The sequence below is a fragment of the Mastomys coucha genome, unplaced genomic scaffold, assembly GCF_008632895.1.
Source record: "Mastomys coucha isolate ucsf_1 unplaced genomic scaffold, UCSF_Mcou_1 pScaffold12, whole genome shotgun sequence".
Lineage (NCBI taxonomy): Eukaryota > Metazoa > Chordata > Mammalia > Rodentia > Muridae > Mastomys > Mastomys coucha.
Genome location: NW_022196894.1, coordinates 31409118 through 31436025, shown reverse-complemented (window position 1 = coordinate 31436025; position 26908 = coordinate 31409118). Strand labels below are relative to the sequence as shown.

Here is a 26908-nt window from a genome sequence, read left to right as displayed (position 1 = left end):
GGGAACAAATTAGAGCTATGTGCCTCATGTTTGCCTTGTGCCCACAGAGAGCAGGAAGCCTCAGAGTAACACAAAGTGTTGTGTCTGCCTCCTTAACAGCGAAGCTGGAGAAGCCCTTCCATGGAGCGGAGGGCCTCAGTATCTCATCCCAGGTAGATCCACCTGCCTTCAGAGCCCTCTGACTTGGGAAGATGGAGTCAGGTGTGGAATGTTGCCAAACGATTTCTGGGTTTGAGCATCACATTACTTCGTATATATGTATTCTATAGCAATGATTTAATATTATTATTATTATTATTATTATTATTATTATTGCCTTATTAATCTTTTATCTAGATAGGAACAGAATGCCATTTTAAGAAAGCCCATGCTAATGCTTTCTCTGATGGCCATTTAGTTCTTCACTTCTAGTTGGGGTCAGGCATGTCATGGCCTAGTGTATCAAATGATGATACCTGGCCCAACAAAGAAACAATCAAACCAACCAAGCTAGGCAAATTGCTTAGCCCAGTGTAACATGAAGGACTACACTTTTGCACAGGGCTCTAATGCCCTATAGTACGTTACAAGAAAATATCCACCTACAGAATAACCAGGAGGCAGAAAGTTATCTACCTGCAGACTAAGCAGGAGGAACAACGAATCTACTTTTGGCTAGAGACGCCATGCCTCTGCCAGTTCAAGGCAGTTTCTAAGCTATTGTTCAGAGTGTCCTGCTTAACAAGAAGAATTTGGTTGAGCTTGGAGTCCTGGGTCATGCCAGAGTTTTTGGCATAGCCCCTGTCACTAGCCATGTGATCACACCATAATAGAGGGAACTCTGGGTAATATGGCATCATCTTAGCCTCTAGAGGGTCTAGGGACTGAAGTCAGTCATATGGGCAGTCAGCCATGTCTATAAGGCAGCGTCTAAAGAAATGCTTCAGACCTCAAGGCTCAGGTAAGCATTATGGCTGGCAGGACTCCATATGGTTAGTTACAAACTGTTGCCAAGAGGTACCACACGGACACAGCAACTAGAAGCTCTGCCTTGGGGACCCCAGACTCTGGCTCATGCATCTCTTCCCTTGGCTAATTTTAACTTAAAGCCTGTCCGTGCACTGGACCGTATCTGCGAAGATAATGGCCTCCAATAAGTTCTGTGGGTCCTCCTAGTAAATTATTGAAATGTAGAGTACTCCCAGAAACCTTCAGACTTGCAGTTAGTGTAACGGAGGTGACCTAGCACACAGCTTTCAACGCTGCTTCTGCTTTGTGTGGACTCAGACAAGTCCATCAGCTTCCAGAGCCTCCCAGCTTTCCATCTGCAAATGTGTCACCAACCCTCTTACAGGACTGAGCACCCACCCGGCATAGTCCCCGTCACAGATGAAATGCTCAGTAGACATGCTGATGGAATTAAAATACAAATAAAATCCATAGTCCTCTGAGAACACTTAATCCCTGGCTAATAAATGAACTCTAATTCAATGTAATGGCAAATCTAATTTAATTTCATCTCTAATTTAGTGTAATGGCAAATTTCAGTTCCCAACCACCAAATCTTTGATTTGGGCAGCAGTGGAGAACAAAAAATGTATTGCCTGTGTTTCGTTTCCATTTCTCTTCCTCTGTTCTCCCTTCCTACTATAAAAGCAAAGAGGGGACTGACAGCATCCAAGGCCTCTCCATAATTTACATTGTGAGCTCACAAGCCCAGTTCCAAGCCTAATTAGAATCAGGATCAGGCTGCTGGCATTCTCTGAGGAGAGAGTGGCCTTTCTCCAAGCTCTGAGAACACAAGGAGGTCACATCAGGTATCACCAGCAGATGGGACACTATGCTTTTCTCTTCACCCGAAGCTCACACGGTTGCAGGCATTGCTATGCCTGTTGACTCTGTGTTTGCACAAGAAAACGAAACAGCCTGGCAGCCAGGGACCGAGCACGAAGATGTGCCTGAAGCAGCACCCTTCAGATCCTGACACCTTTCTTAGATTTCCAAGACTTTTTTTTTTTTTTTTTTTTTTTTTTTTTTTTTTTTTTTTAATTTCACCTTGAACTGTCCCCGTGACTACAGAAGCAAGTCTGGGAGATACAGAAGACCCCAAGTAGTATGCACTTCCTGAATGAGATCTGGTCTAGAAAACGAAGGAATAGAATGTAGAGCGTTGTCGGGCTACTTACTGTTTGAGCCATCTCGTTTTCAAGCTCATGAGTGTTGGAATGGTTTTCTGCAGTAGTATTGAGAAAAGTCTTCCTCAACTTAAACTCGGTCACAAAGGTTCTAACTGAAGAGGAAAACATTGCCCATTAAGCCACACAGCAGAGACCAACGCAAGGCTACGCATCTGTAAATGTCTGGGACGGCCCGCTTTATTCCCCCATGGGACAGTCTGGGTGTGTCTCCTTGAGGGCAAATATACTCCGTCCTCATCTAGTTGACCAAGGAGTGACAAACATTTGTGGTAGGTTTAGACTTCAAGGTGCTAAAATTCTATCATTATCATCAGCCACATAAAGAAAACAACCCATGTTAGAAACACTGCTGGGTTCAGAAAGAGGGACGCCTCCTTAATATTAAGGCCTATTTAGCTCGTAAAATAAAATACTTGGTAACACCCATTTCTGAAGATTGGGCCTGAGGTTCCAGAATGAGCAGACAATCAAAAATTAACAGTCTGCTTTTTTAGAACTGGCTTTTATTACTCATTATATTAAATTATATTTATCAATTATTATTTATCATTAAATAAATTTATCATATTAAATTATATCTTGCCAGGGCAGTGGAGGCACACGCCTCAGCACTTGGGAGGCAGAGACAGGTGGATTTCTGAGTTCGAGGCCAGCCTGGTCTACAGAGTGAGTTCCAGGACAGCCAGGGCTACACAGAGAAACCCTGTCTCGAAAACAACAACAACAACAACAAAAATATATCTTATCGTTATATTAAATTCATATCTTTCCCTCTATACAGAAGAAAAATAACCTGAGACACAGGGGCTGAGGCCCTTCCAACACAGAAAGCAAGCTTGCATTCTGAATTAAGAGGAAGGCTGGCAAGCGAGCCAGGGAAAACAGCTAACATTTTAGGGTTAACTGACTAAAGCCTGTAGTTCTTATTTAACATCCTTCTGCCTGTTCCACAGTTCAGTGAAGCCAGCTGCTTAGCTCTTTCTGAACAGCAGGCAGCTCTTTGAAAACACTCTGGGCCAAGGGAAAGCCTTTCCGCACTCGCTAATTTGCATGCCCCTCTGATGTTTATGAACAATGAAGCCAAATGACTTGAAGAGAGAAAGAGAAAGTCGTTAGCGCCCCTGAACTGCTTTCCTCCCATCTGTGCTACCTGTGAGGGGCGGGGGCACTCTGCACACATGCTTTCAGGACAGTCGCCTGACCTGCTCGGCTTCACTCCTCACATGCCCAGGTTCAAATCCAGACTCTCCCTTCATCTCCCTTCACACAGGATAAGGGTAAGGCTCACAGGAGTTTTCTGCCCGTGCCTTCTGTTTTTAGCGTGAGTGATATCATCTGTCCTTTCCCAAGCCCTGTCTTCTTTTCTGGAAGGGATTTGCCCAAGGCATTTATACCTCTGTGGAGATGAGGGTCTGCTTGGCTTAAGTTCCTGCTTATTGTAAAAACAGGGCCTTTCAGCCTATGCTTTGTCCTGGGCTACTCAATTTTACAAGCATCATTTTGACTCTATTTCAGGCTGTGGATAAAGACACTCCCTCCTGTCCAGCATGGGGCACAGACTGCTAAATATCTTGTTGCAAAACTGTATCAATTAGATTGGATCTGTCTGAGTATCGGGGCTTACTAAAACTCTTATTGGAAAGGGAGGCCCTAAGAGCTTATGGAACACACCAAGGAAGGGTACAACAGCCGCTCCTGCACCCCATAAAGAGGAGGGCACCTGGCACTCCTATGGCAATGGTCCCAGCAATCTGGCATCCAACCACCCAGAATGCACAGGGACTGCATGACTATAGGGCTTCAGCTCGGCTCAGTCTCCACTTTTGACGTGGCATTCTCTGTCCCTCTGTACATCTGGTCCCGGTTCTGTGTAAGATCTCACCCCTGTGGCCTACATGGGTCTTTGTTTCACCTCACAGTCCTGTGCCTCTATAGCTCCTCTCGAATATATAGCTCCAGCTCAAGCCTGCATCCCCCAGCAGCTTGGTGTACTCCCCAGCAACTCTCCAACTGGTTCCTGATCTAATCACTAAAGCCACTGATTCTCTTCTCATCTGCATCAGCTCTCTGACACTCCTAAGGCCCCTTTAAACTTCTTGAACTTTGCTGTGGCTTCTTTAACCCTTTTGTAGCTATTCTGTCACACACACACACACACACACACACACACACACACCTACCTTTACTGTGATGTGTAACATGTGATCTGAGCCAATATCAGTAATTAAATTTGGAATAAACCTATGCTTGCCAATGGCCAGCTGTCAAGGGAGATCAGAATAATTTGGCAAATTATAGCAAATGAAATTGAAGTAGCTTGTGAACTTATTGTTACTCAATAAATTCTGACATTGTGGACAGACACAGATGTGTCCCTGTTTTTAATATAGTTGGTGTATTCAAGACAGCCTCTGTGTCTGCAGTTACGCCGCCCAGCTTTAAAATGGCTATTTTAAAAAACGTACATTTATTTACTTTTGTGCCTGCCTGTGTGCGTTTGCGTGTGTGTTCATGGTCCAAAGCACCCATGTGAAATTCAGAGAACAGCTTATGGGAACTGGTTTTCTCTTTCTACCTCATGCATCCTAGGAATCGAGTTCAGCTGGTCGGATTCAGCAGCAAGCACCTTTATGTGCTGAACCACTTTACTGGCCTAATGCATAGATTTTTATCTCAAACTTAACTGCCGATTTCACTATTGACCTATAACAACTGCTTGTTTTCGTAGCATCCAGTCTGGTGAACGCTGCCTTCCATCTGGACAGCTCTTCACACTCAGCGCTTGCTCAAACAGATTATTTTATTCGACATTCCCCAAACCTTGAGTGAGCAGTGGAGCATGCTGCAATCTGACTTAACAGATGGGGACACTGAGGCTCTGACTATTCTGTGCAAGTGGTGGCTGGGAGCCTAAAGCCAGGCATTTGAAACTGTGGGCTTCAAAACACACACAACAATAACGAATCTTCCGATCTCCTTCATTCTTCAACTGCACATGCTCAGCTAGTTCCCTATAGGGTGTGGCTACACAGACCAGGTTACCCAGATGCATTAGAATAAGAGGCATTCTTGATTTTTGACTCATGTCTACATATGTAGATTTTCCTTTTTAGAAAACAATGCTCAATTTTTATATTTCAGACAATTTTCAAAACTCGTATTTTAGTAGAGTGCCAGCCTTAAGAAGCCCCTTCTGTGCGTGGGTGTTAGGGGTTCATGCAGATAACACTTGCAGCTAACACAGACATAGGGTCTCCCCAAAATATGAGCACTTGTGCATAAGGCCTCACACTGGGCAACTGTAGCTGATCCAAAGGCCGATTGTTTTGCATGATAGTTTCAGCTTTGAAACTGAATTTCTCATTCTAACCTCTCTAGCAAGCAAGGTGTTAAACTCAGCAAGCCAACAAGGGTCACGCCCCATGTGTAAGAACGCTCTTCCAATAATTAATACACTGTTGTACAACAGAAAGTGGTGGGCTGGAAACCAGGCCTCTCATCAGCTGTGAGCCACACTTGGCCACTGAGCATCTCAGAGCCTTAGTCTTTGCTGCATTTGTTGACCTGCTTTTTAACCTGTAGGATGAAGAGTGAACAGAAAACCAAGGAACTTTGTGGAACTGTCAAATGAGAAACAAACATGACCCATATTGTGGCCATGATTCCAGAGGTGGTTGTGTCAAAATGTACCCGTCTGTGGCTAACAACTCGAGGACCACTTTCAAAAACAAGAAGAATGTATGAACACAGAAGGCAATCAGAATTTTACTCTTTTCTTACTCTAAAATATAAATATAAATAAATAAAAAACCACTCTGAAATTCTAAGTAAATAAATAATGTTTAAAACCCCCATGTAGTTGGAATATCCTTTAGATTTTTTTTAAGTGAAGGGTAAAATGGTTGAGCAAATAATGTTATGCACAAATGGGCACATTACCCAGGCATTAAGACATTTGTCCTTTTTTTTTTTTAGTAGCATAGGTATATACTTAGAGATACTTTTGAATTTAATATATAAAAATATAATGTACATCAACAAAGGGTGAAGAAAAGTATTGCAAGTGTTGGAATAATAGGCAATGTGCTTTACTTCTATATTCCTGAGTTTTTTAGTTTGGGAAAAAAAAATGTTTGATTAGGAAGGGAACAGTCAGTTCCAGGGCAGACTTAACTCTCTTACCCAGATTGCATACTCCTTTCTCCAACTGATACCCGACTGGGCATCTGCAGGTGAAAGATCCCTGAGTATTGTTGCACGTGGCTAAGGGAGGACACGGGCTGGAGAGACACTCGTCCACATCTGCAGGGGGGACAAACAAGAGCAAGCTGATGGGGTGGCAGACAGAGTCACCATCCAGTAAATACTACATACAAAGACCCACGTGGCATCGTGTAGCGTGTGCTTCAAAAGAAGAGCGGAAAGTCACCCTTGTCCTCAAGGGAATGGCTGTCAGCCAGGGCAGTGGCAACCATATGAAGAACTAACTATATCACAAGGCGTGATGTGGATGTACAGCGATAAACATAGATCTAGTTGGTTGTTATTGTTGTTGCGTTGAGATAGGGCCTCATCCTTTAATCCTTGGCTGGCCTAGAACTCACTCTGTAGATCAGAGTGGCCTTGAACTCACAGAGATCCTACTATCTTTGTTTCATGGGATTAAGGACATACCCAGCAGAAACAGATTTTGATGCAGGGAAGAATTAAAGGCTGTTTTAAATTATATTTAAATAATAAATAAGACTAAAGAGACTGACAAGTAGATCTTTGGGAAGAAAGTATGATTCTGAGCTGAGGAACCAGCAGAGTAAATGCCCAGGGCAGGAGAGTGTAGGTATCTTTAGGGGCCATCTCTAGATGGTCCAGTATTGCAGAAGTGTAGAGACTATATAGAACAGAACCAGGCCAATAGCTTGTGTGTATCATGCTGTGGTCCTTCATATTATCATATAGACAACACACAAGCATCCTAACACTCAAGCAAGAAGACCATTAAACTAAAATTCTTACCTTTATACACTCTAGAACAGAAAGGCTCTTTTAAAACAATTGTTTTTAATTATGTATACATATGTACACACATGAGTGCAGGTGCCTGCAGAGGCCAGAGGTGTCCAATTGCACTGGAGGTACAATTATAAGCAGTAATGAAGCGCCCGATATGGGTTAGAGTACCCAGACTTAAGTTCTCTGCAAGCACAGTGCATGCTGTCAACCCTGGAAAAAGGATCTTACTGCATAGCCCAATAGCCCAAATAACATTACAGTAAACGATCCTGCCTCTTACCCACACTGCAGTTGTCCCCTTGCCAGGCAGGTGGGCACATACATCGATACCCACGACCGGTGAGGTCCACAAGGCATTCACCATCATGAAGACAAGGGTTCACGGTACAGCTGTTGACTAAACACGTGGAAGGAATAACACAGGCAATGTCAAAGCGGCTCTGGCAAACCCCTCATTCTCAAAGCTAAGGCTTGGCTCTAGGTTATGTTTGTTTGCTTGCCCTGAAAACATTCGCACCCACTAAGACAGAGCAGGGTCCCCAGAGGTGCGAAGACAGAGGTGATGGTACTGGGCACAGTTGCAGTTTGTGTTCATGTTCAGGTGCTAGATAATTGCATACCTGAATGTAAACACAAATTCTAAATGCTTCTTGCTGGGCCACTTGGTACAGGACCGATAATTATATGCTTTGGTGATACTTAGAGAATTCTACTGGACTCAGTAAATGCCAGCTTAAAAAATGTTCTAAAGTGGAAAGGATCCCCGATCAGTTTATCCTGTCTGCTCCAAGATTCACTCTGTGTGCACAGATGCACACATATGCATGGCTCCTTTTTTCTCTTGGACTTTGTCAAAACTCTAGAAACCTCTATCTGAAAAATCTTGAAACATGGACATTTATTTGTAGTTGCTATGCTTTTTGTTGTTTTTGATTTATCTTGAGATGGTCTCATGTAGCCTAGGCTGGCCCCAAATTAACTACATAGCTCAGGATGGCCTTGAGCCCCTGATCCACTTAACTCTACCTCCCAAGTGCTGGGATTATATACATGCTCCACCGTATTCAGCTTCTGAATGTCTTGAAATTTAATCAGGCCTCCATAGATTGCCCACCACCTAGAAAAGTATCAGCTAAACACTGGGATGCCCTTCTTAAGTAGTCCACTGTGGTCTCAGACTCCCAGATGACAGTGAACTTCTTCTGTCTCCACCTCCCAAGTGCTAGATTACAGGTGTCCCATGCCCCACTCTTTCTATATACAAAAATAGGCTCCATCTGAATTCATGAGGGCCTTTATGGTTAAACATTAATGTCACCTTGGAGTCTTCCATTCATTTTCTGCCCCATGATGCCCACACTCTGTTTTACTCTATATAGTTGGAAGGGTCACACTCCGGTTATGAAATATTTGTTTCATAACGGGTTTTGAAAAGCTGAAAACCACATTATCACTTGCAGGGAGGAAATCACTGGGGAAGAAAACAGAAGTCAGGTCCCTCAAAAATAGCCTGAAACAAGAGGGTTGCTCTAGACATGGCAGTCTTATTCTTCACAGCTATTGTTGAGATTTATTTTTATTTTATTTTTTTTTTTGAGACAGGCTTTCTCTGTGTAGCCCTGGCTGTCCTGGAACTCACTCTGTAGACCAGGATCATTTTGAAATTATATGTATGTGGGGGGGTAGGCATCAGGGCCACACTGTTTATGGAGGGTAGGAGAAGGTGCTACATCCCTAGAGTTGGAGTTACAAGTGGTTGTGAGTTTCTCCATGTGGGTGCTGGGAACCAAACTCAGGATCACTTCAAGAACAGGATATCCTCGAAACAGACAGCTGAGTTGTCTCTCCAGCCACCATACTTTAAATGTTACCTAGCACTACCTATAGGAGCAGAGCACCAACATGACTAAATACTGTGCCCTTAGGGAATTCTATAGTTTGCAGAACACGCTATAAACACCTCCAGCAACTGTTTGAAAGCTAGCACTCACTTTAAAGGAGCCCGCTGAACCTGGGACTGGACCTATTGGCCAGGAGAAATGAAGATTTTTTTTTTCTGGAGAAGCAATTATCTTCTACTTCTCAGACACATTCGGGTCACTGAGAAGGGGGCGCTGTGGCCTAGCAGTGGGGATAGCTTATGAGCCTGCACTCCAGGTTCATCCTCATGAACTGAAATTCATTCTACAAACTGAGCTCTCTGATGTGGCCGCCACACACCATGTCCCTCAATTCCCTGTAATGTAAGATGTGATCTGTCTCTCCTTCGACAGCACTTCCCTTTCCTAAGTCTGGATCAACTACAAGTTTCCTGGGAACCCCATGTCCCACTGTCCTGCCTCTGCCTTTCTTTGCCCCTGGTTGCCTTTTCTTCCCTGACACCAGCACCTTCAACAAATAATCTTACTATGTACAAGGCAAAGAAACTCTGGTCAAGTCATCACTAGGAAGAGGTCAGAAGAACACCCTTTTGTTTGTATGCCCTCAGGTTAGGAATTAGCAATAGAATCAGGGAGACAAAGAACTCTGGGCCCTTGATGGAGAGAAGCCTTTGACCTGGAAGGCCTTCTTAAGTAGTCCCTTGAGGAAACCTTGAGGGCTTTCCCTGAGCTGACTGACTGGGAAGCTCTGGGTTCTCTTTGGAGAGCAGGCATTCAACTCCCCTCTAACTCTACCAAACCACCTTTTTCTTCTGTAGTGCCTAAGAACCTGTGGGAGACTCTGAGTGTGCTAGGCAAGTGTTCTGCCGACAGCTTAGTGCCATGAAAGCTGCTCTTTCAGCTTCTCCACCGTCCAAAGCCACATCTGTGCCTCGCATTGACCTTAGATGAGTTAAAGGCACACTTAAAACCCTTGGACAATGACAGGACATGACAGGCTACAGTTATATCTCCTATGCATGTCACACAGGGCCAAAGTGTCTCCTCTCCTCATTTTTCAGAAAGAATCACGTAACTTGGGGGGGGGGGGGATATCAGGAGGAAATTAGGTCCACACTGCCCGGATTTCATGCTTTGTACTTTCAGTGGGAGTCATTCTGGGTCATAAAACAAACCCAGATACTAGCCACATCTACACACTCACATAAACCACAAGCCCCTTGCAGCTCTAATGTTGGACAGGGCCTAGTGGTCAATGTATTTGCAAGATGCACTTTACCTGGGGTTAGAGGCAACAGTGTTGTTGGTGACTGTGGGGTGCTCTGAGCAGCAAAGGTGGTATATCTGGAAGTCAACATTTCAGCTGTAGAAACATCTGTGGTTTGAGGTGAAGATGGTGTAAGAAAATGTGATGGGCTGGACTCCTCTGCATGGCTAAGCTCTGTGGTCATTTCTTCTGCTGGTGTGGTTGAAGTGGTCAGAGGAATTGACGGAGTGGTAGGCTCCAGGTGCTCCCGGTTCCCTTCTGTGGTGATGGCCCCCTCAGTTGAGATTCGTGGCACTAGAATTTCAGGATTGGTTGGGAAGTGTGGTTTCTCTGGGGTAGTGTGTACAACTACAGCATCTGGGGTCAAAGGTTCTACGTGTGACAGGGGGCTGGGACTGGTCACAGGAGAGTTAGTAGTCTGGGGCACGGCAGATGTCAAAGCTGGAGATATCTGGCTTGAGCTGGTGCTTGTGGCTGAAAGGGCTGGCTCCGTGGACAACCCTATTAAGGCTGGGGACCAAGGGGTCCCTGGAGGAAGGCTCACTGTTACTGCTTTGGTAGAGTCTGTAGGCAGAGACACCAAGCTTGGTGACTTAGCTTCTGTGATGGGTTTCTCTTGCTGTGGGGTGCTCTGGTTCTTGGGGTCTGCTGTTTGGTTGCTGGGGACCAATGCAATGGCTGATATCTCCGTGGACATTTGGACGGAAGTCACACGTGTCTCCCTTGCCCTGTGAGGGACTAGGGTAGACGATGGATGTGGGAAGGTTTGTGAGACAGAATATGGGGCAAGAGTCGACCCCATTAAGAAGACAGGTGAAGGAGACAGTGAGGATGTGGTTGTCTCAGAGGTAGACTTTAGCTGCTGTACAGGAGCCCTGGTTGATGGTAAGGCTGATGAGAAGGGCTGGGGTTGTGACGGTGAGGGTGGAATGGAGGACGCCCCTGAATCAGATGAGTCCTCAACAGGTCTGGTGTCAAGAACCAAGGTGTTTGGCATATTAACAGTGGACGTGTAGGTTGGAAGGTTGGACGTATGCAGAACCGGCGACTCGGTGGAAGACTGGGCAGGCTCAGCAGGCTCGGCAGGCTCGGCGTTGTCGTTGTGGGAGGACGCGCTACTTTGCTTCGGCTGAGCCTGAGAGGGAGAGTTTGAGATCTTAATGGAAGAGGTTGAGCTCTCGCCGGTCTCTGAGTAGGAAGTGTTATCTGTAACAGACAGTAGCGTCCGTTCTCCTTTGGTGAAAGAAGACGGAACATAGGCGTGGTCTTTGTGCTCGCCGGAAGTCCTTTGTCCAGAGTCTGAGCCATGCTCTTGAGTGTGGCTAAGTCCAGTAACTATAAACAGAAAAGACAAGGTTGGGTCACATAAATGAGGAATCTTCGAAACAGCGCTGGAAAACACACTTTGTGTCTTATCCGTGAACTTAAGAGGAGGAGTCTTTCTCTGAGAGGCGATTTCTCGTGGCCAGCACTCCACTCCGGGTGAGCATGACAGAAGAAGGCTAATATAGTCAGGGTCACTCAGAGTAGATCCTCCCTCCCCCTGTGAGGAGCAGTGATCCTAACAGAAGTGAGAGTAACAGAAAAGTGGGGACTAGGGGCCTAAAAATAGGAAATGTTTCCAAAGTCCTCCCTCATGCCCCTTTCTAATAAAAACAAATTGCCGCTGAAAAGCTCCCCAGATCCCAGATAGTAATTGCCATTATCAAATGGAAAAAGAAGTCCGTTCCCAACTTTCCACTCTGTATAATGAGGTATTTCTTCCCGGGAGATGGCGTTCACCACAGTTACTGCTCCCCTTTATTTTAAAAAACCCCTCAGGCAAATGTCATCCCTTATACCTCCAGCAAGCATGAGGTGGGGGTGGGGTGGGGGTAGGAGCACCCAGAAAGTTCTTTTCCTAATAGGCAGTAAGCTATTTTCTGAGTTGCCAGTCAACTTAACATCCCAAGACTGCGGGTCAGTCTACAGACAGCTGAGGAAGGTAGTTGTGGGAAGACACACCTCCGAGAGTTGGTGCCCCGGATAGTAGGCCAGCATGCTCCGTCACGTTCCCGCGTGGGGTGGGGTGCACAGGGCCGGTCGCTATGCTCGAGAGGTCAAGAGACCGCAGCGTGCGTTCCCCGCTCCGGGTGAACATTGCAGATGTGTGAGGTGCACGCGCCCCCGAAGTGCTGTCTGCCAGATCTGAGCTGTCACTCAGCACTGCACCATCTTCTGGAGCTGCAGGAAAGACAGCGCAGGTAAATGCAGGGACGGGACTTTTAGCCTCACTGTTCGAGCCCTAAGGCTTCCCTGAGGCTCTTTATCAGTGGCCTTTATCAGAAATACCTCTGGTCTGGTGTCCTGAATTCACAGCTAAGGATGTTACTCCAGCCAAAGGACCCAGAATACTAGATTTCTGCTGGGTGATAAAAGATAACAATCGGAGTTGTAGCTGTGAAGTTGGTGGCAAGTTAAAGGCCGGGCCTGTGGAGCTGTCAGTCACCACCGTGGATACTTATGGGCAGTGGTAGTGCACTCAGGAGGCAGAGGCAGGTGGATTTTTGAGTTAGAGGCCAGCCTGGTCTACAGAGTGAGTTCCAGGACAGCCAGGGCTACACAGAGAAACCCTGTCTCGAAAAACCAAAAAAAAAAAAAAAAAAAAAAAAAAAAGACAAACAAATGGACAACAACAACAAAAAAGGCCTGGAGGTTAAGGTTGGTGTTCTTTTATTTTATATTTTTGTAGTATGCGCATGTGTGTGTATGTGTGTGTGTGTGTATGTGTGTGTGTATGTATGTGTATGTGTGTGTGTATGTGTGTACATGTGTGTGTGTATGTATATGTGTATGTGTATATGTATGTATGTGTATGTGTGCATGTGCACATGCCACAGCAGGAGTGGGAAGCCTGGAGGATGATTTGGTGGGGTCTTGCCCTCCTTCCATCACTGGGGTTCTGGAGAATCAAGCTCAGATCATTAGGCCTGCTGGCAAGCATCTTTACCCACTGAGCCATCTTGCCAGCCCTGTTTTTATTTTGAATGCACTTGTCCTATTTTGTTGGACTAGGGAAGGCAGCATCTGAATAAATGCCCTCTCTCTCTTTTGAAGGGTATAGGTTGTATGCTTATATTATTAGACTGCTGAGTAAATCCTTCTCAGAAATAATGAGCATCAAGTCCAAACTTGATCTGTGCGCATACACATAAATACAATAAATATTTTTAAAAATAGCCTTTATTTAATTATCTTAATTTTATGTCTTTAATTTTTTGCTGTGTATGAGTGTTTTTTGCCTACATGTATATATATGTGTGTCACGTGTGTGCCTGATGCCTGCAGAGGCTAGAAGAGGGCATTGGATTCCCTGGAACTGTAGTTACAGGCAGTTGTGAGCCACTATATGGGTGATGGAAAGGAACCCAGGTCTTATACAAGAGTCACAAGTACCCTTAGTCACTGAGCCATCTCTCTAGACCCTTTATTTTTAAATGATATGTACCTGAATGTGGATTTGAAAACATGAGTGCAGTACCCACAGTGGTCAGAGAGGGCAGGAGATTCCCCGGACATACAGCTGGTTGTGAACTGTTGGATTGGAGTGATGGAAAACCTCTGCAAGAGTGGTTTGCATTCAAAGGCTGAGTGCCATCTCTGTAGCCTGGTTAACCATCCCTAAAAATCACTATTAGTGTTAGTGGGTGTTTCTCCACTCTCTATCCGGGCACAGAAGAGAACCTTCAACCAGAAATGAGCATGCGGACAGGACATCAGTGACCCAGAGTAACAGTAAGCCACGAAGGTGACTTAAGGCATGCTGAAGGACTTGGGAGACACTTGGGTGACAAGCCACCCAGTATTTAAGAGTTGGCAAGAGGCCCAACTCTTACATTTGTGGACCACAAGATTGGAACTCTGTGGGCAAAGAGGAAAGGATATTGACTGAGAGATCATGTATGCTCTGCAAGCGAAATTATGGCAGGCAAACAATCACCCAGGGCTAGGGGCTGACAGAAGCATCAGAGCCAGAGGCAGCTGAGTTTGAACCTAGCAGGGGGGCAGACTGAGAACTAGCTAAGGCAGGTGTTGTAATTAGTCAGCTCTGGCTGATTCAAAGAGAGAAAGCATTACATGAATCCATAGTGAGGTCACTTCAGGAACCAGACTGCTCCTTATCTAGTTTTTTAAAAAAGGATTTAAAAATTATGCATATGTATAAAGGTATTTATGTGCATATGGGTGCAGTTGCCCAGGGAGGACAGAAGAGGGCATCAGATAGATATTCCAGAGTTGGGAGCTGCCTGATGTGTGTGCTACAGAACCAAATTCAGGTCCTCTATAAAAGCAGCAAGTGTTCTTAACTGCTGAGCCATCCCCCACCCTACCCCCTACAGCTCCATCAAGCTTTTTAATCACCCAAAGGTCTGATCTCAATAAAACCATGTTCTCCACATGAACCAACTGAGCATTACCTGCAGAGAAAAGTGTCCTGAAAATGTAAAACTACGGAACCAAAGTCTGTGCTGAGGGCACAGCACAGCATCAGCATGCTTGTTGCTTAGTGTGCACCAGGACTCGAATTCAATCCTCATTGCTCAGGGTGGGGTGGAGGAGAAACCTAGGGTCTCAGGTTGAAAAGGTAAAACTCCTGGGCTGCATTGTGGTGAGAGTGGAAAACGATATTTCCCAGGCCAAATAAATAAATAAGTAAATAAATAAATAAATAAATAAATAAATAAAAGACTATGAACATCTTCTCCCTGCAGGTTTGCTCTTTAATCTTTTCTGTCTTTTTTTAAGACAGGTCTCACTATGTAGCCCTGGCTGAGCCATTGCTATGTAGACCAGGCTGGCCTTGAACTCAGAGATCCACCAGCTTCTGCCTCCTGAATGCTAGATTTAAAAGGCTCTCGACAGACACCACACCAAGCTCACGCATGCGGTTGACCCTTTTACAATCAGATGCCTTTGTTTATTGCAGGTATAATAATAAGCAGTGGCCTCCTCAGTGGCGGGGAGGTCAGAATTTATATGTGTTAGAAATGTAATGGCAAGCAGGTTCACTTTAACCAGCACCTACGTCATGATGAGAAAACTAATGGGAATTATTTTCAAAAACTGCATATTAAGCATATTAAGATAGCCCCCAAAAACCAAAACCAAAACAAACAACAACAAAAATGTTCTAAAAGGTTCACATTAGACTTCACCAAGATTAAAAACTTTCGTGCTCCAAAAATACCATCAAAAAGCAAAACTGATGATGGGCTACAGAGATGACTCAGTGGTTAAGAGCACTAGCTGTTCTTCCAGAGGACCTGGGTTCAACTCCGGGAATCCACATGGCAGCTCACAGCTGTCTGAAACTCCAGTCCCAAGGGATCTGATACCCTCACACAGAAACACATGCAGGTGAAGCACCAATAAGCATAAAATAAAAATAAATAAATTTTTAAAAAGTAAAACCAACAAAGTACAGAACGGAGAAAGTGTATTAAATTATATATACCAGAAGGGACTAGTGTCCAGAATATTAAAAACAAAAACAGAAAACTACCTTATACTCAATGAGAAAAATGGAAGTTTAACTTTAAAATAGTCAAAATATTCAAATGGATATCTTCAAAGAAGTCACACACATCGGCAATTACTACATGAATAGATGTTCATTATCACTAGTATAATGAACTGAGAAATACAGATTTGTATCACTCTCTATATGTGCACACACATATGCACACACACACACACACACACATACACACACTTTGGAAAATAGTTTGGCAGTTTCTCAAAAACTTAAAAATGATACTACTATGTAACTTGGCAATTCCAAGACAGCATGCATCTACATAAAATGTGTCCCTGAACAATCACAGGGACACTGTAAATAACAATGCACCCTGATGTAGTACTACTCAGAAGTACAGACACATGCTTGATGAATGGAGGCCATGTGAATCAAGGCCATATATGATATGATTGCTTCTACAGGAAAGATCAGAAGTTCTGTCGTTAGAAGGTATTGGGTTTGAGGCGGGCTGTACTATGTACTATGGGGGGCGTGGACACAGAAGTCCCTGAGTTCTATCTGATAGAAGAGGAGGTGGTACCAGGATCTCCTTAGATGTGGGCCTGGGGAGGTAGCTCAATCAGCAAAGCTCTTACTGTACAGACACAAGGAGCTGAGTTTGGTCCTTAGCGCTCACATCAGAAGCAGAGCACGGCAGCACGCTCCTATAAGCCTCACGCTAGGGACAAGCAGACATCCTTACTTACTGAGTCCCAGGTCTCATCTCCAAAGTAAAGTAGACAGCTTCTGAGGAGCAAGACAGGAGGTTGACCACTGGCCTCCATTTGCAACTCGTCTCTATTTGCACGCACGCATACACACACACACACACACACACAGAGTAGAAAAAGAGTTGAGATGTACCAGACCAAAAAAAAAAAAAAAAAGATGGAGCACTTTTGTATTAATGAGCTAAAAGAATGGCCTGGGAACAGTAAAGTTCCTTTCCTAAAGCATGCTTTGGTATTGAAGGATCCAACACACCCTAAGTTCTGGTGCTCTACTTCCACGCACTAAGAACTCACTTGAATGCTCTCCCCTCTCTCCGAAAGGTGCTGAGGAATCCACGCTTTCGGAAGAAGATGTAGATGAAGAAGATGAAGACTCTGCGTAACTCCTCCCACCCATCCGCGAGTCATCACCTCCAGGCTGTTGCGCAGCTTCTGAGGACTGAGTGCTCCCAGCTCCTGGATGCGAAGCTGAGCTTTCTGCCGTATCTGTAGATGTTTTATTCTTGGCGGGGAACCATCGTCCTGTGCTCGCTCCACCACCAAGGGAGGGGACTGATCTAAACACAGTCTCAGTCAGAGGCATGGCACTGCCATTTCCTGCTTCTGAGCTGTTGGCAAGCTGATGTTCTCCAAAGGCTGTAAGATAGCACAGGGGGAGAAGGCCATGAGTGGACCTGGGAAAGATGCTTAACAAGAAAGACGTCCTCTCTCAGGCAAGCTTCCTTCTGCAAGGACCCTTCAACAGTGTTTATATGGATCACCCTACATGCATTGTCATGTCCCCAAATTTTCTAAAACTATGGGATGTCAGCAACATTGTAATCTTAAAAATAAATGCTGGTGAGCAGGAGCCTTGTGAACGGCATGTGCACACAGCAATTTATAGGCTTGGGCGTTTCTCTCTGTCCCTTGAGAAAGTAGCTCAAGGGAGGAGCCATTACATCCAGCAAGTTCAATAGCATAAATATCATAGGTAGAGCTTTTTTTTCCTCTTAAAAACAGCTGGAATATTGATAAACATTTTTCTACTTCTAATGTATAGTAAAATAAACTATAAGGAGTAAGCTAAACTATGAATTTGGGAAATATGTTTATGTCTGACAACTTATTTAAAAAGACAGTCTGTGCACAAAATCACTGGATTCAGCTCTAACAAGCAGGCCAGGTCTCCTTTTGAAGATGACATCATAGAATAAAAGTAAGATGGACCAGCCATGAGAGCCCCAAGGCTGAAGTCTCCACTCTGCTGAGTGAGCTAAGAAGCTGCGCTGGCTTCACTTAGGCCCTCCAAGTGTTGGTGTTCTCATCTTAGGGACCACACTTCCTCACACCCAACGATTAAAAAAAGCTGATAGAGGATCTGGTGTCACCATAGTCACAGATCCCTTCAGAGACTTCAAGTGGTCTTAAAGAGGCCCCCTATGGACACCCAATCATATCAAATGTCCATGGGTCAAATAAAGGTAGATTACTCACACGGGGCATCACTTTGCCAGTGTATAGATGGAAGTCCATATCCATTTTCTGTAGACAGCTCAGTGCCTTCTCCATCTCCCACACGTTCAGTGAGTCCACTGTTTGTCCTTGAGTCCTTCACAGAGGGTGAAGAATGGACTGATACTGAGGTTATAGCAAGACTGGAGTGCTCTGGGAAACCTTCTGTCTCACTGGCAGGTTCCACATCGACAGGCAGAGACCGCAGCATTCTTGGGACACCATTAGTGAATGTGTCAGTGACGAGCATGCTCTTTGTCTGGGTGACTGATGGGTTCTGGAGAGCAGGGACGTTATTGCCCTTCATTGAACTTCTAGAAGCTAAGGCAGAGGAAGAACGTGCTTCAGAGTGGCTAAGAAAATCAGGATTCTATCTAGGTACAAATAATGCTTATTCCATTTGATATGAGTATTTTAATACGATTGCTGTAAGGGCCGGTTACAGTCAAATCCCTTACCATGCACAAGTTAAGTTTTCAGTGTGAGCTAAAAGGTAGATAGGAGAAACCCAGATGAAGAAATTAAAAAAAAAAAAAAATCAACTTGTTTTCTATAAGGAACTGCATTCCATAGCATAGGAATTCCACGGTATAGGCCACTGCAATAAGGCTGCCAGTTTGTTTTAACCAATGTAACCCTTTTGTTCAAATGCTCTCATAGACTATAATCCAGTCCACACCATGAATCAGTCAGCGCTGGGGCTCTGCAGAACACAGTCAAGGCACTACTGGCTTAGGAAAGTAGTTCCCAAATCATCAAATGCTCTTGATTATTCCCTGAATCATGATCAGCACAAAGCTTATGCTTTGAAAGGTCAGTCAAATAACACACATCGACAGAACTACCAACCAACCGGAGAATCCACTATTGTCTCAGGGAGTTTTATTTAATTTCACCTAAAAGCAGACAAACTCCATTACTGTAGATACTAAATCTTAACTAAGCTAGAGAGAGCCATCTTCAAACTAGCATAGTACTCCAGGGAGCACTCTAGATATTCAAAACTCTAGGCTGGAGACAGGTTTGTTGTTTTTTGTTTTTGTTGTTTGTTTGTTTTTTTATTGTTTTTCTGACCAGTGAAATGGATGGAAGCCCTTGGATAACAACTGTCAAGAGCCTCAGGAATTCAGTTATATGCCACAGGTCAGAATGCACTGTCTGCCCCTCTTCACAGCTGCCTGCCCAGCTGAGAGTGTCCTTCCACAGGGAAACTTTCCAAGGGTACTTAAGAACTGACTACTAGACAGGAGGTGGTGGCACAAGTTTTTAATCTCAGCACTCAGAAGGCAGAGGTAGGAGGATCCAGACCAGCCTGATCTACAGAGTGGGTTCCAGGACAGCCAGGGCTACACAGTGAAACCCTATCTTGGGGGGGGTGGAGAGGGGAGGGAATCTAAAACAAAACAAACCTGGTGAGATGGCTTAGCGGTTAAGAGCACTGGCTGCTCATCAGAAGGTCCCAAGTTCAAATCCCAGCAACCACATGGTGGCTCACAACCACCTGTAATGAGATCTGATGCCCTTTCAGACTCAGTGGTGTGTCCGAAAACAACTACAGTGTACTTATGTATAATAATAAATAAATCTTTGGGGGCCGGAGTGAGCAGAGTTGACCAGAGCAAGCAGAAGTCCTAAAATTTCAATTCCCAACAACCACATGAAGGCTCACAACCATCTGTACAGCTACAGTGTACTCACATACAAAAAATAAATAAACAAAACTTAAAAAAAAAACAAAAAACAAAAACAAAGAAACAAAAGTAAGACAACAACAACAAAAGAACTGACCTCAACAAGGAACCTTAAAGTCCTTACACCAAAGGGCTGAGGCCATAACTCAGTGGTGAGGAGTTTACATACCATGCACCAGGCCCTGTGTTCAAACCCAGCACCACAAGATATCCTCATAACAGGCAAGACTAAGGTGCAGGAAAGCTGGGGACAAAACGGCCACAGGCAAGGGAATAAGGCCTTTTCTTTCTTTTCCCCACATGAAGAACCGACTATCCCCCTAACATGAAAGGCTTCAGTTGTTAATCACGGCTCTGAAAAGGGAAAAAGGAAGCTGCTATGATAAACAGTTCTTTGAACTGTACAGTCTTATGTGCAGTCATGGCCAAAAGCACAAACAGATTTTAGTCGAAGAGAGAAAGTATGGGGAGGTGGGGGCTGGAGAGATGGTTCAGTGGTTAAGGGCACTGGTTGCTTTTCCAGGGGACCCAGGTTCAATTCCTAGCACCCAAATGGCCTCTCACAACTGTCTGTAACTCCAGTTCCAGAGGATCTGAAACACATCCAGGCAAAATACCAGTGCACATACAAGTAAAAATAAATAAATCATTAAAAAAATTAGATAGATAGATAGATAGATAGATAGATGATGGATGGATGGATGGATGGATGGATAGGGTATAGGAAGGAAAGGCTCCTTTCATTCTTGTGCAAAGCCATGAACTCCCTGACAGTGGGAGCACAGCCTGCTGCTGATTCCTTAATGAGAACAAGGGCAGGTGCAGGCTCTCCACAGAGACAGCTCGTGCAAAGGCATCCAGCCCTGCCGGAACACAAACAAAAAACAAAAACCACAGGGCTAGAGAAATGGCTCAGTGATTAAGAGCACTGCCTGCTCTCCCAGAGGACGAAGGTTCAATTCCCAGCATCCACATGCCAGCTCAGAATCATCTGTAACTCCAATATCTGATACCTCATCCAAACATACATGCAGGCAAAACACCAATGCACATAGAATAAAAGCAAAAAAAACCCCAAAAAAACCAAAAAACCAAAAAAACAAAACATAAAGAGCAGCACTTTGGGAAGCAGGAAATGGGGGAATTGAATTTGGTCAAAATACATTACATGCCTATATGAAATTTGTAAACAAGAAAAAGAAAAATTGTCTTGTGCTAAAACAAAACCCACTTTTGTCTAAGAAAGGAGTTGTAGAGATATAGATATGTTCCATAAATGGTCTCCAAGTTACTTTAACGGTATTTTTATTTCTAATCAACTGCATTATGTCATTTGTTCAATATTCTTATCAAAGCACAATGGTGGTGGATAGATAGGTCTCTAGGTCACTAGGAGTTCATGTTGCTCCTTCAGAGGACCTGCGTTTGGTTCAGAGCACTCATACTGGGAGGCTCACAACTGCCTGTGGCTCTGGCTCCAGAGATCCCAACAACCTCTTCTGGTCTCTGAGGGCACCTTCAGTCATGTGCAAAACCTGCAAACAAATGGGGGTGCACAGCACATGTGCACACACGCACACATGCACACACACACACACACACAAGCACACAATTACAGATAAAACCTTAAAGACAAAACCCACCATGATGACTATATTGGATTCAGTTTGAAAAACCCAGACCTGCCATTTTGGTAGTGTTAGCACAGAAATGGCCACAGAGATACAATCACAAAGGTCACAGATGCTGAGTCACAAAGGAAAACAGCTCCATTCCCCGGGCCTAAGGACTATGCAGCCCACCGTCATCTATGTCATCATTGTCACAAGCCACCCTGGTTGGGACACTGAGGCAGGATGATCATGAGCTGGAAGCCAGGTTGGTCTACACAGCAAGTCCTAGGCCCACCTCAACCACAGAGTAAGACCCGGTTCCAACAAAACAAAACAGCGATCCTCAAGTAAGCAATTGCATGGCCCCAGGTATCGTGCTATTTGCCTGACTGACAATTCTCATTTAATCCTCACAGTAAAGCAGCATAATGTGTGTAAACACTTCTGCAAAGCTGTGCCTGTAATAAAAAAGGTATTGCTTGAGCCAGACAGTGCTGGCGCACGCCTTTAGTCCCAGCACTCGGAGAAGGCAGAAGCAGGAGGATCTCTGTGAGTTCAAGGCCAGTCTGGTCTACAGAGCGAGTTCTAGGATAGCCAGGGCTACACAGAGAAACCTTGTCTTGAAAAAGGGATTGGGGGATGCTTGCTTAATTTGTCCAGAGGCACTGCTTATGACGCTACACCGCGGCACTAGCTAGGAGGAAGCTCACTACATTCCTAACCAGCAGGCTGGTGTTAGAAAACTGAGAGAACTTCCTTAGGACTTTGAACCTCAGAAAAGGCAAAAATAAATAGAAAATTAAAAAGAAGGAGGGAAGGAAAGAAGGACAGATGGATGGATGGGAAGATGGATGGATAGATGGATAGATCTGGTAAGATGACTCAACAGTCAAGGCCCTTGCCAAACCTGACAAGAGTTCAATCTTGAGTGCCATGGTTGGAAAGAAAAGAACTGAGGCCTTCAAGTTGTCCTCTGGCTCCCACACACTGGGCCATATGCACTCCCCTATGCTAATAAACATTTTTTTTAAATGAAAATTTTTAAAAATTGGAATACCACCACCCACAGGGATAAGGCCTGAGCTAAGTTCCTAGTGTTTGTAACAGGCCACAGAGGGAACAGTTGCTGATCTGGTGTGAGCACATGTCACTTTCCATCACAGGACAAAACCCCAGAGCCTAAGCATCGGCCTCATCACACTGTTCAACCTTGATGGCTATCCAGAACTTCCCAGAAGTAAAGCTGAGGTGGCTGATATTACAACAAGGCACACTGCATCCAAAATCCTTCAAGTCATTTCTGTTCTCTCCCTTCACAAAGTGACATCACCACAAAGCCATTTCTCTGGACCACATCAGCTCAACTGCCCATAGGAAAGACTCCCATAAGTAAAGACTCATTTTTTTTTTTAATATTTATTTATTTATTTATTTATTTATTTATTTATTTATTTAATATGAACATACTGAAGTTGTCTTAAGACACACCAGAAGAGGGATCAAATCTCATTACAGATGGTTGTGAGCTACCATGTGGTTGCTGGGAGTTGAACTCAGGACCTCTGGAAGAACAGTCAGTGCTCTTAACCGCTGAACCATCTCCAGCCCCTTAAAGACTCATTCTTACGCCCCAGCTCTTACTGAGTCTACAAAATGTCACCTTCAAAGGACATTAGCACGACTCTCACAAACCAGCAACTGAAAGCAGGTTCTATTATGATCTTCAGCGTCCCTTACATAAACATTCCTCTTGGAATCACTGCCCGCCCACTGCCTATGGGCTAAACGCTCTGCTGACTGTCGGACAACAATCCCACGCTCCACCCAGCTTCCCTTTGTGCCCCCACTTCCAGGAAGCTCACACTAAATTTAGTGCGGAATTGTAGTCACTTTCACACAATTCAACATACACATTTGTGCCTTCAGAAGAGAGTTTCCTCCCCGCCCTCCTCACAGCGGCGGGGCCACTTGTTGCTTTGTTTATAGCCCCGCCCCCACACCGGGACAAACAGTCAAAGAGACATGGATGGGCTAGAGAGGCAGAGAGGCAGAGAGGCAGGAGAGGAGGGAGAGCGATGTCTTCTAGTCTTGTAGCCCCCTGGCTCATCTTCCTGGGCATGCTTTGGTTCTGTAAGATTCAGATCCCATTCAGAAACAGATTAACGCCTGGCTATCCAGGATGTGGAAGACGCTGTATGGAACACTGTGCTCTGGTCAGTGCTCTGTTGCTGTAATAAAAATACTGATCAAGAGCAACTCAAAAAAGAGAGAAAGTTTATTTTATTTTATTGTAAAGTTCTAGGTAAAGCCCATCATTGAAGTAGACCCATGGAGGGGCGCTACTTACTGGCTTGCTCAATCTGCTTCCTTTCTTTCTTTTTCTTTTTTAAAGATGTATTTATTTTATGTATGTGAGTACACTGTCACTGTCTTCAGACGCATCAAAAGCGGGCATTGGATCCCATTACAGATGATTGTGAGCCACCATGTGGTTGCTGGGAACTGAACTCAGGACCTCTGGAAGAGCAGTCCGTGCTCTTAACTGCTGAGCCATCTCTCCAGTCCCTCAGCCTGCTTTCTTACAGAACCAGGACCCCCAGCTCCCCACCTCCAAAAAAAAAGGCCCACAGATTTGCCCCACAGGACAATCAGATGGAGGCATTTTCTCAGGTGAGGGTTCCTCTTCCCAGATAAGCCTTAGTTTGTGTCAAGTTGGCAAAAACACAACCAGCAGCATACACTTGTGTGCCTAGGTGGCAGTAAAGGAGGCTCAGATGACAGAGATTGAGTAGGTATGGATCACCAAATGCTGCCACCTCTCAGATCAGAAGAACCTCCCACCATGCCCTTAAGCTTGTTTGTAGGCACAGCACCTGAGGAACACTGCAGACCTGACGGGTGTAAGACTTGGGCTTTCCCTAGGTCACACTGCTAGAAAGACAACAAACTCTTCCCCTGAGTCAGGACTCCATTGCTTGTCCTTGTTCGCTGAGCAGGCTGGTGAGGCAGGCTGACTCAGGTCTGCCATGGCAGGTCCTTGCTGGCCCTCCTTAGGCATCCTTGCCTAAGCTCCTGTGTCAGTCAGGGACTAAGAAAGAGTCAGTAGGATCTCACGATGTCCATTCAGTAGAAGGAGAGGTTTACAGAGCTTGCTAGGTAGGCTAGATGGTGCCAGGCTAACTTTAAAAACAGAGCAGAGGTTTGCTTCCTCGTTGGCCTCAGGCGCTCGCTGGTGTATGCCCTCTGTACTAAACTCCTCTTTAGTGAACACTTTAGAGGGCAGTCTGATGTCACCTACAGCAGAATACCCAGAAAGAAACTAATACTAAGGGATACTAGAAAGGATACTAAGAGAGAGAAATCCTCAGTAAGACTCAGGGACTATGAAAGTCAGCAAAACTCCAAACATTAAAAATGGAAGGTTCTAGAACAGCAGCTCTAAACCTGTGGGTATCAACCCTTTTGGAGGTCAAACAATCTTTTCACAGGGGTCATCTAAGCCCATCAGAAAACACAGATGTTTATATTACAATTTATAACAGTAGAAAAATTACAGTTATGAAGTACAATGAAATAATTTTATGGTTGGGGGAGTCACCACAACATGAGGAATTGTGTTAAAGGGTTGCAGCATTAGGAAGGTTGAGGACCACTGCTTTAGGACCCAAAGAATGAGGGTCAGAGGCAGGCTTAGTGGCTCACATCTTTAATCCCAGCACTTGAGAGGCAGAGATAAGCAGATCTCTATGAGTTCAAGGTCAGTCAGTTCCTGGCCAGTCACGACTACACAGTAAGACCCTGTCTTTAATAAAAAAAAGGAAGAATGTGAGGGTCTGTTGCCTTTTAGCCTGAAACATACAGAAGAAGAGAGTCCAGTCCAGTAAGGTTAGAAACGTGGATTCATTTCAAATATACCACAGTACTAGGTGTGATGTATACGGTTAACACTAAATGACCCTGACCTGAATCACAGTAGAGATTCCTCAGAAATGCAAAGCTGGCTGGAAACCACCAAGCCACAGAGCCCAAGGCTGCACAGCATCATAGCTTTTCTCTAATTCAACCAACGCTTATGAATAATCTTTTTTTTAAAAAAAGGTTTATTTATTTATTTGTATTTATGCAGATGTGTGTGTTTGTGTGAATGTACCTGTGGCTGTCTAGAAGACATCTGACCCCCTGGACCTTGAATTACAGACACTGGGACTTCAGTGCCACCCGGTGTGGGTGCTGGGACCGAACTTGGGTCCTCTGGAAGAGCAGGAAGGATTCTTAATCTATGAGCATCTCTCTCTCCAGACCACTTATGAATAATCTTAAAAACCAGTCTCCTACAAACATGAACCATGAGTTCTGCCCACACCCCATCAGCAGGGATGTGCTCACTAAGCCTAGGCAAGAAGATTGGTCCTTTAAATAGGTATTCCAATGGAAACCTCTGGGCTCAATCTTTGCTTTGATGACATAAACACAAACTCCCAATTTTGCAAAGTACTTTAAAAAAAACCTGCGAAGTCACAGTTGAAGGAATGAGACATAAACCCGCACCTCAGGCTGAGGCGCTATTGATAGCTGATGCTGGCTACGAGAGGAAGAGTCGAGTCAGTCTCTTTCAAGAGATGTGGTCCCTGATTGGCCACACACCAATGGATGGCCTCACACCCATGGATTTATGGGCATCGAGGACTGGATCCATAGGGAGGGAGGGAGGGAAGAAGGGAAGAAGGGAAGGACGGAGGGAGGGAGGAAAGGAAGGAGGGAGAGAATAAAGGAGGGAGGGAGGAAGGGAAGAAGGGAAGGAGGGAGGGAGGGAGGGAGGGAAGAAGGGGATCTGGAGGAGTTAGACAGTGGTTATGGGAAGGAGTGAGCATGATTGAAATATACTGTATACATGCATGGAATTCTCAAAGAATAAATAGAAAGCTATATTTATTTTTAAAACTAAAAACAAAAAAAACCCCCTCCTGACTTAAAAAAGATTTTGAAGGGCAAATCCTGCCACTCTATCTGGCCTTCCATAGCCCAAGGCTAAAAACACAGCCTGAACTTCATGCAGAGGGGTCAGTTTACAGCATCTTTTTGGCTCTGCCCCCTGGGGGGTCTGTGAGCACTTGTGAGCACACCCTCTCCCCTCCCCCATTTTTAACTACAAACACTGTTCTAGAAATGTCCTCAAGAGGGCTATATAGTCAGGTAGGCATTGGCTGACCTGGTCTGACAAGTGACATAGTGGCTGAGAGGAAACACTAGTAGTGGCTTAGAGTAGCTTAGCGGAGGCAGGTGTGTTGGAAGTGGCATGGCAGAATGGGATAAGACAGTTCTCTACAACCACGGGGCCTAACAAAAGCCATGCAAACACCTGTACTATGTGAGCTTTTGAATTAAAGCTGGGAAAATGTGTGCACGTATTTTCTTGACCATCAAAGAAACTGCTTTTGCAAAAATAAACAAACAAGACTCAAACCAACCACTAATCAGACAGTCTAAT

At 44.7% G+C, this 26908-nt stretch overlaps 1 protein-coding gene and 1 long non-coding RNA gene across 5 annotated transcripts in view; one reads left to right on the top strand and one right to left on the bottom strand.

The window, feature by feature from the left end:
- Positions 1 to 26908, bottom strand: part of Heg1 (heart development protein with EGF like domains 1) — an 86024-nt gene that overhangs the window by 31966 nt on the left and 27150 nt on the right. For all 4 annotated transcript variants that reach the window (XM_031363724.1, XM_031363723.1, XM_031363726.1 and 1 more), the window contains 7 exons: positions 18099 to 18437; positions 16917 to 17258; positions 12339 to 12557; positions 10347 to 11669; positions 7468 to 7584; positions 6360 to 6479; positions 2166 to 2269 (listed from right to left, as the gene is read on the bottom strand). In XM_031363724.1, coding sequence (XP_031219584.1) covers positions 2166 to 2269; positions 6360 to 6479; positions 7468 to 7584; positions 10347 to 11669; positions 12339 to 12557; positions 16917 to 17258; positions 18099 to 18437 — 2564 coding nt within the window. The remainder of the gene's footprint in view (positions 1 to 2165; positions 2270 to 6359; positions 6480 to 7467; positions 7585 to 10346; positions 11670 to 12338; positions 12558 to 16916; positions 17259 to 18098; positions 18438 to 26908) is intronic.
- On the top strand, positions 3267 to 6031 carry LOC116085843. The gene is made up of 2 exons (XR_004116737.1): positions 3267 to 3454; positions 5760 to 6031. It is a non-coding gene; the product is annotated as an uncharacterized LOC116085843 (long non-coding RNA).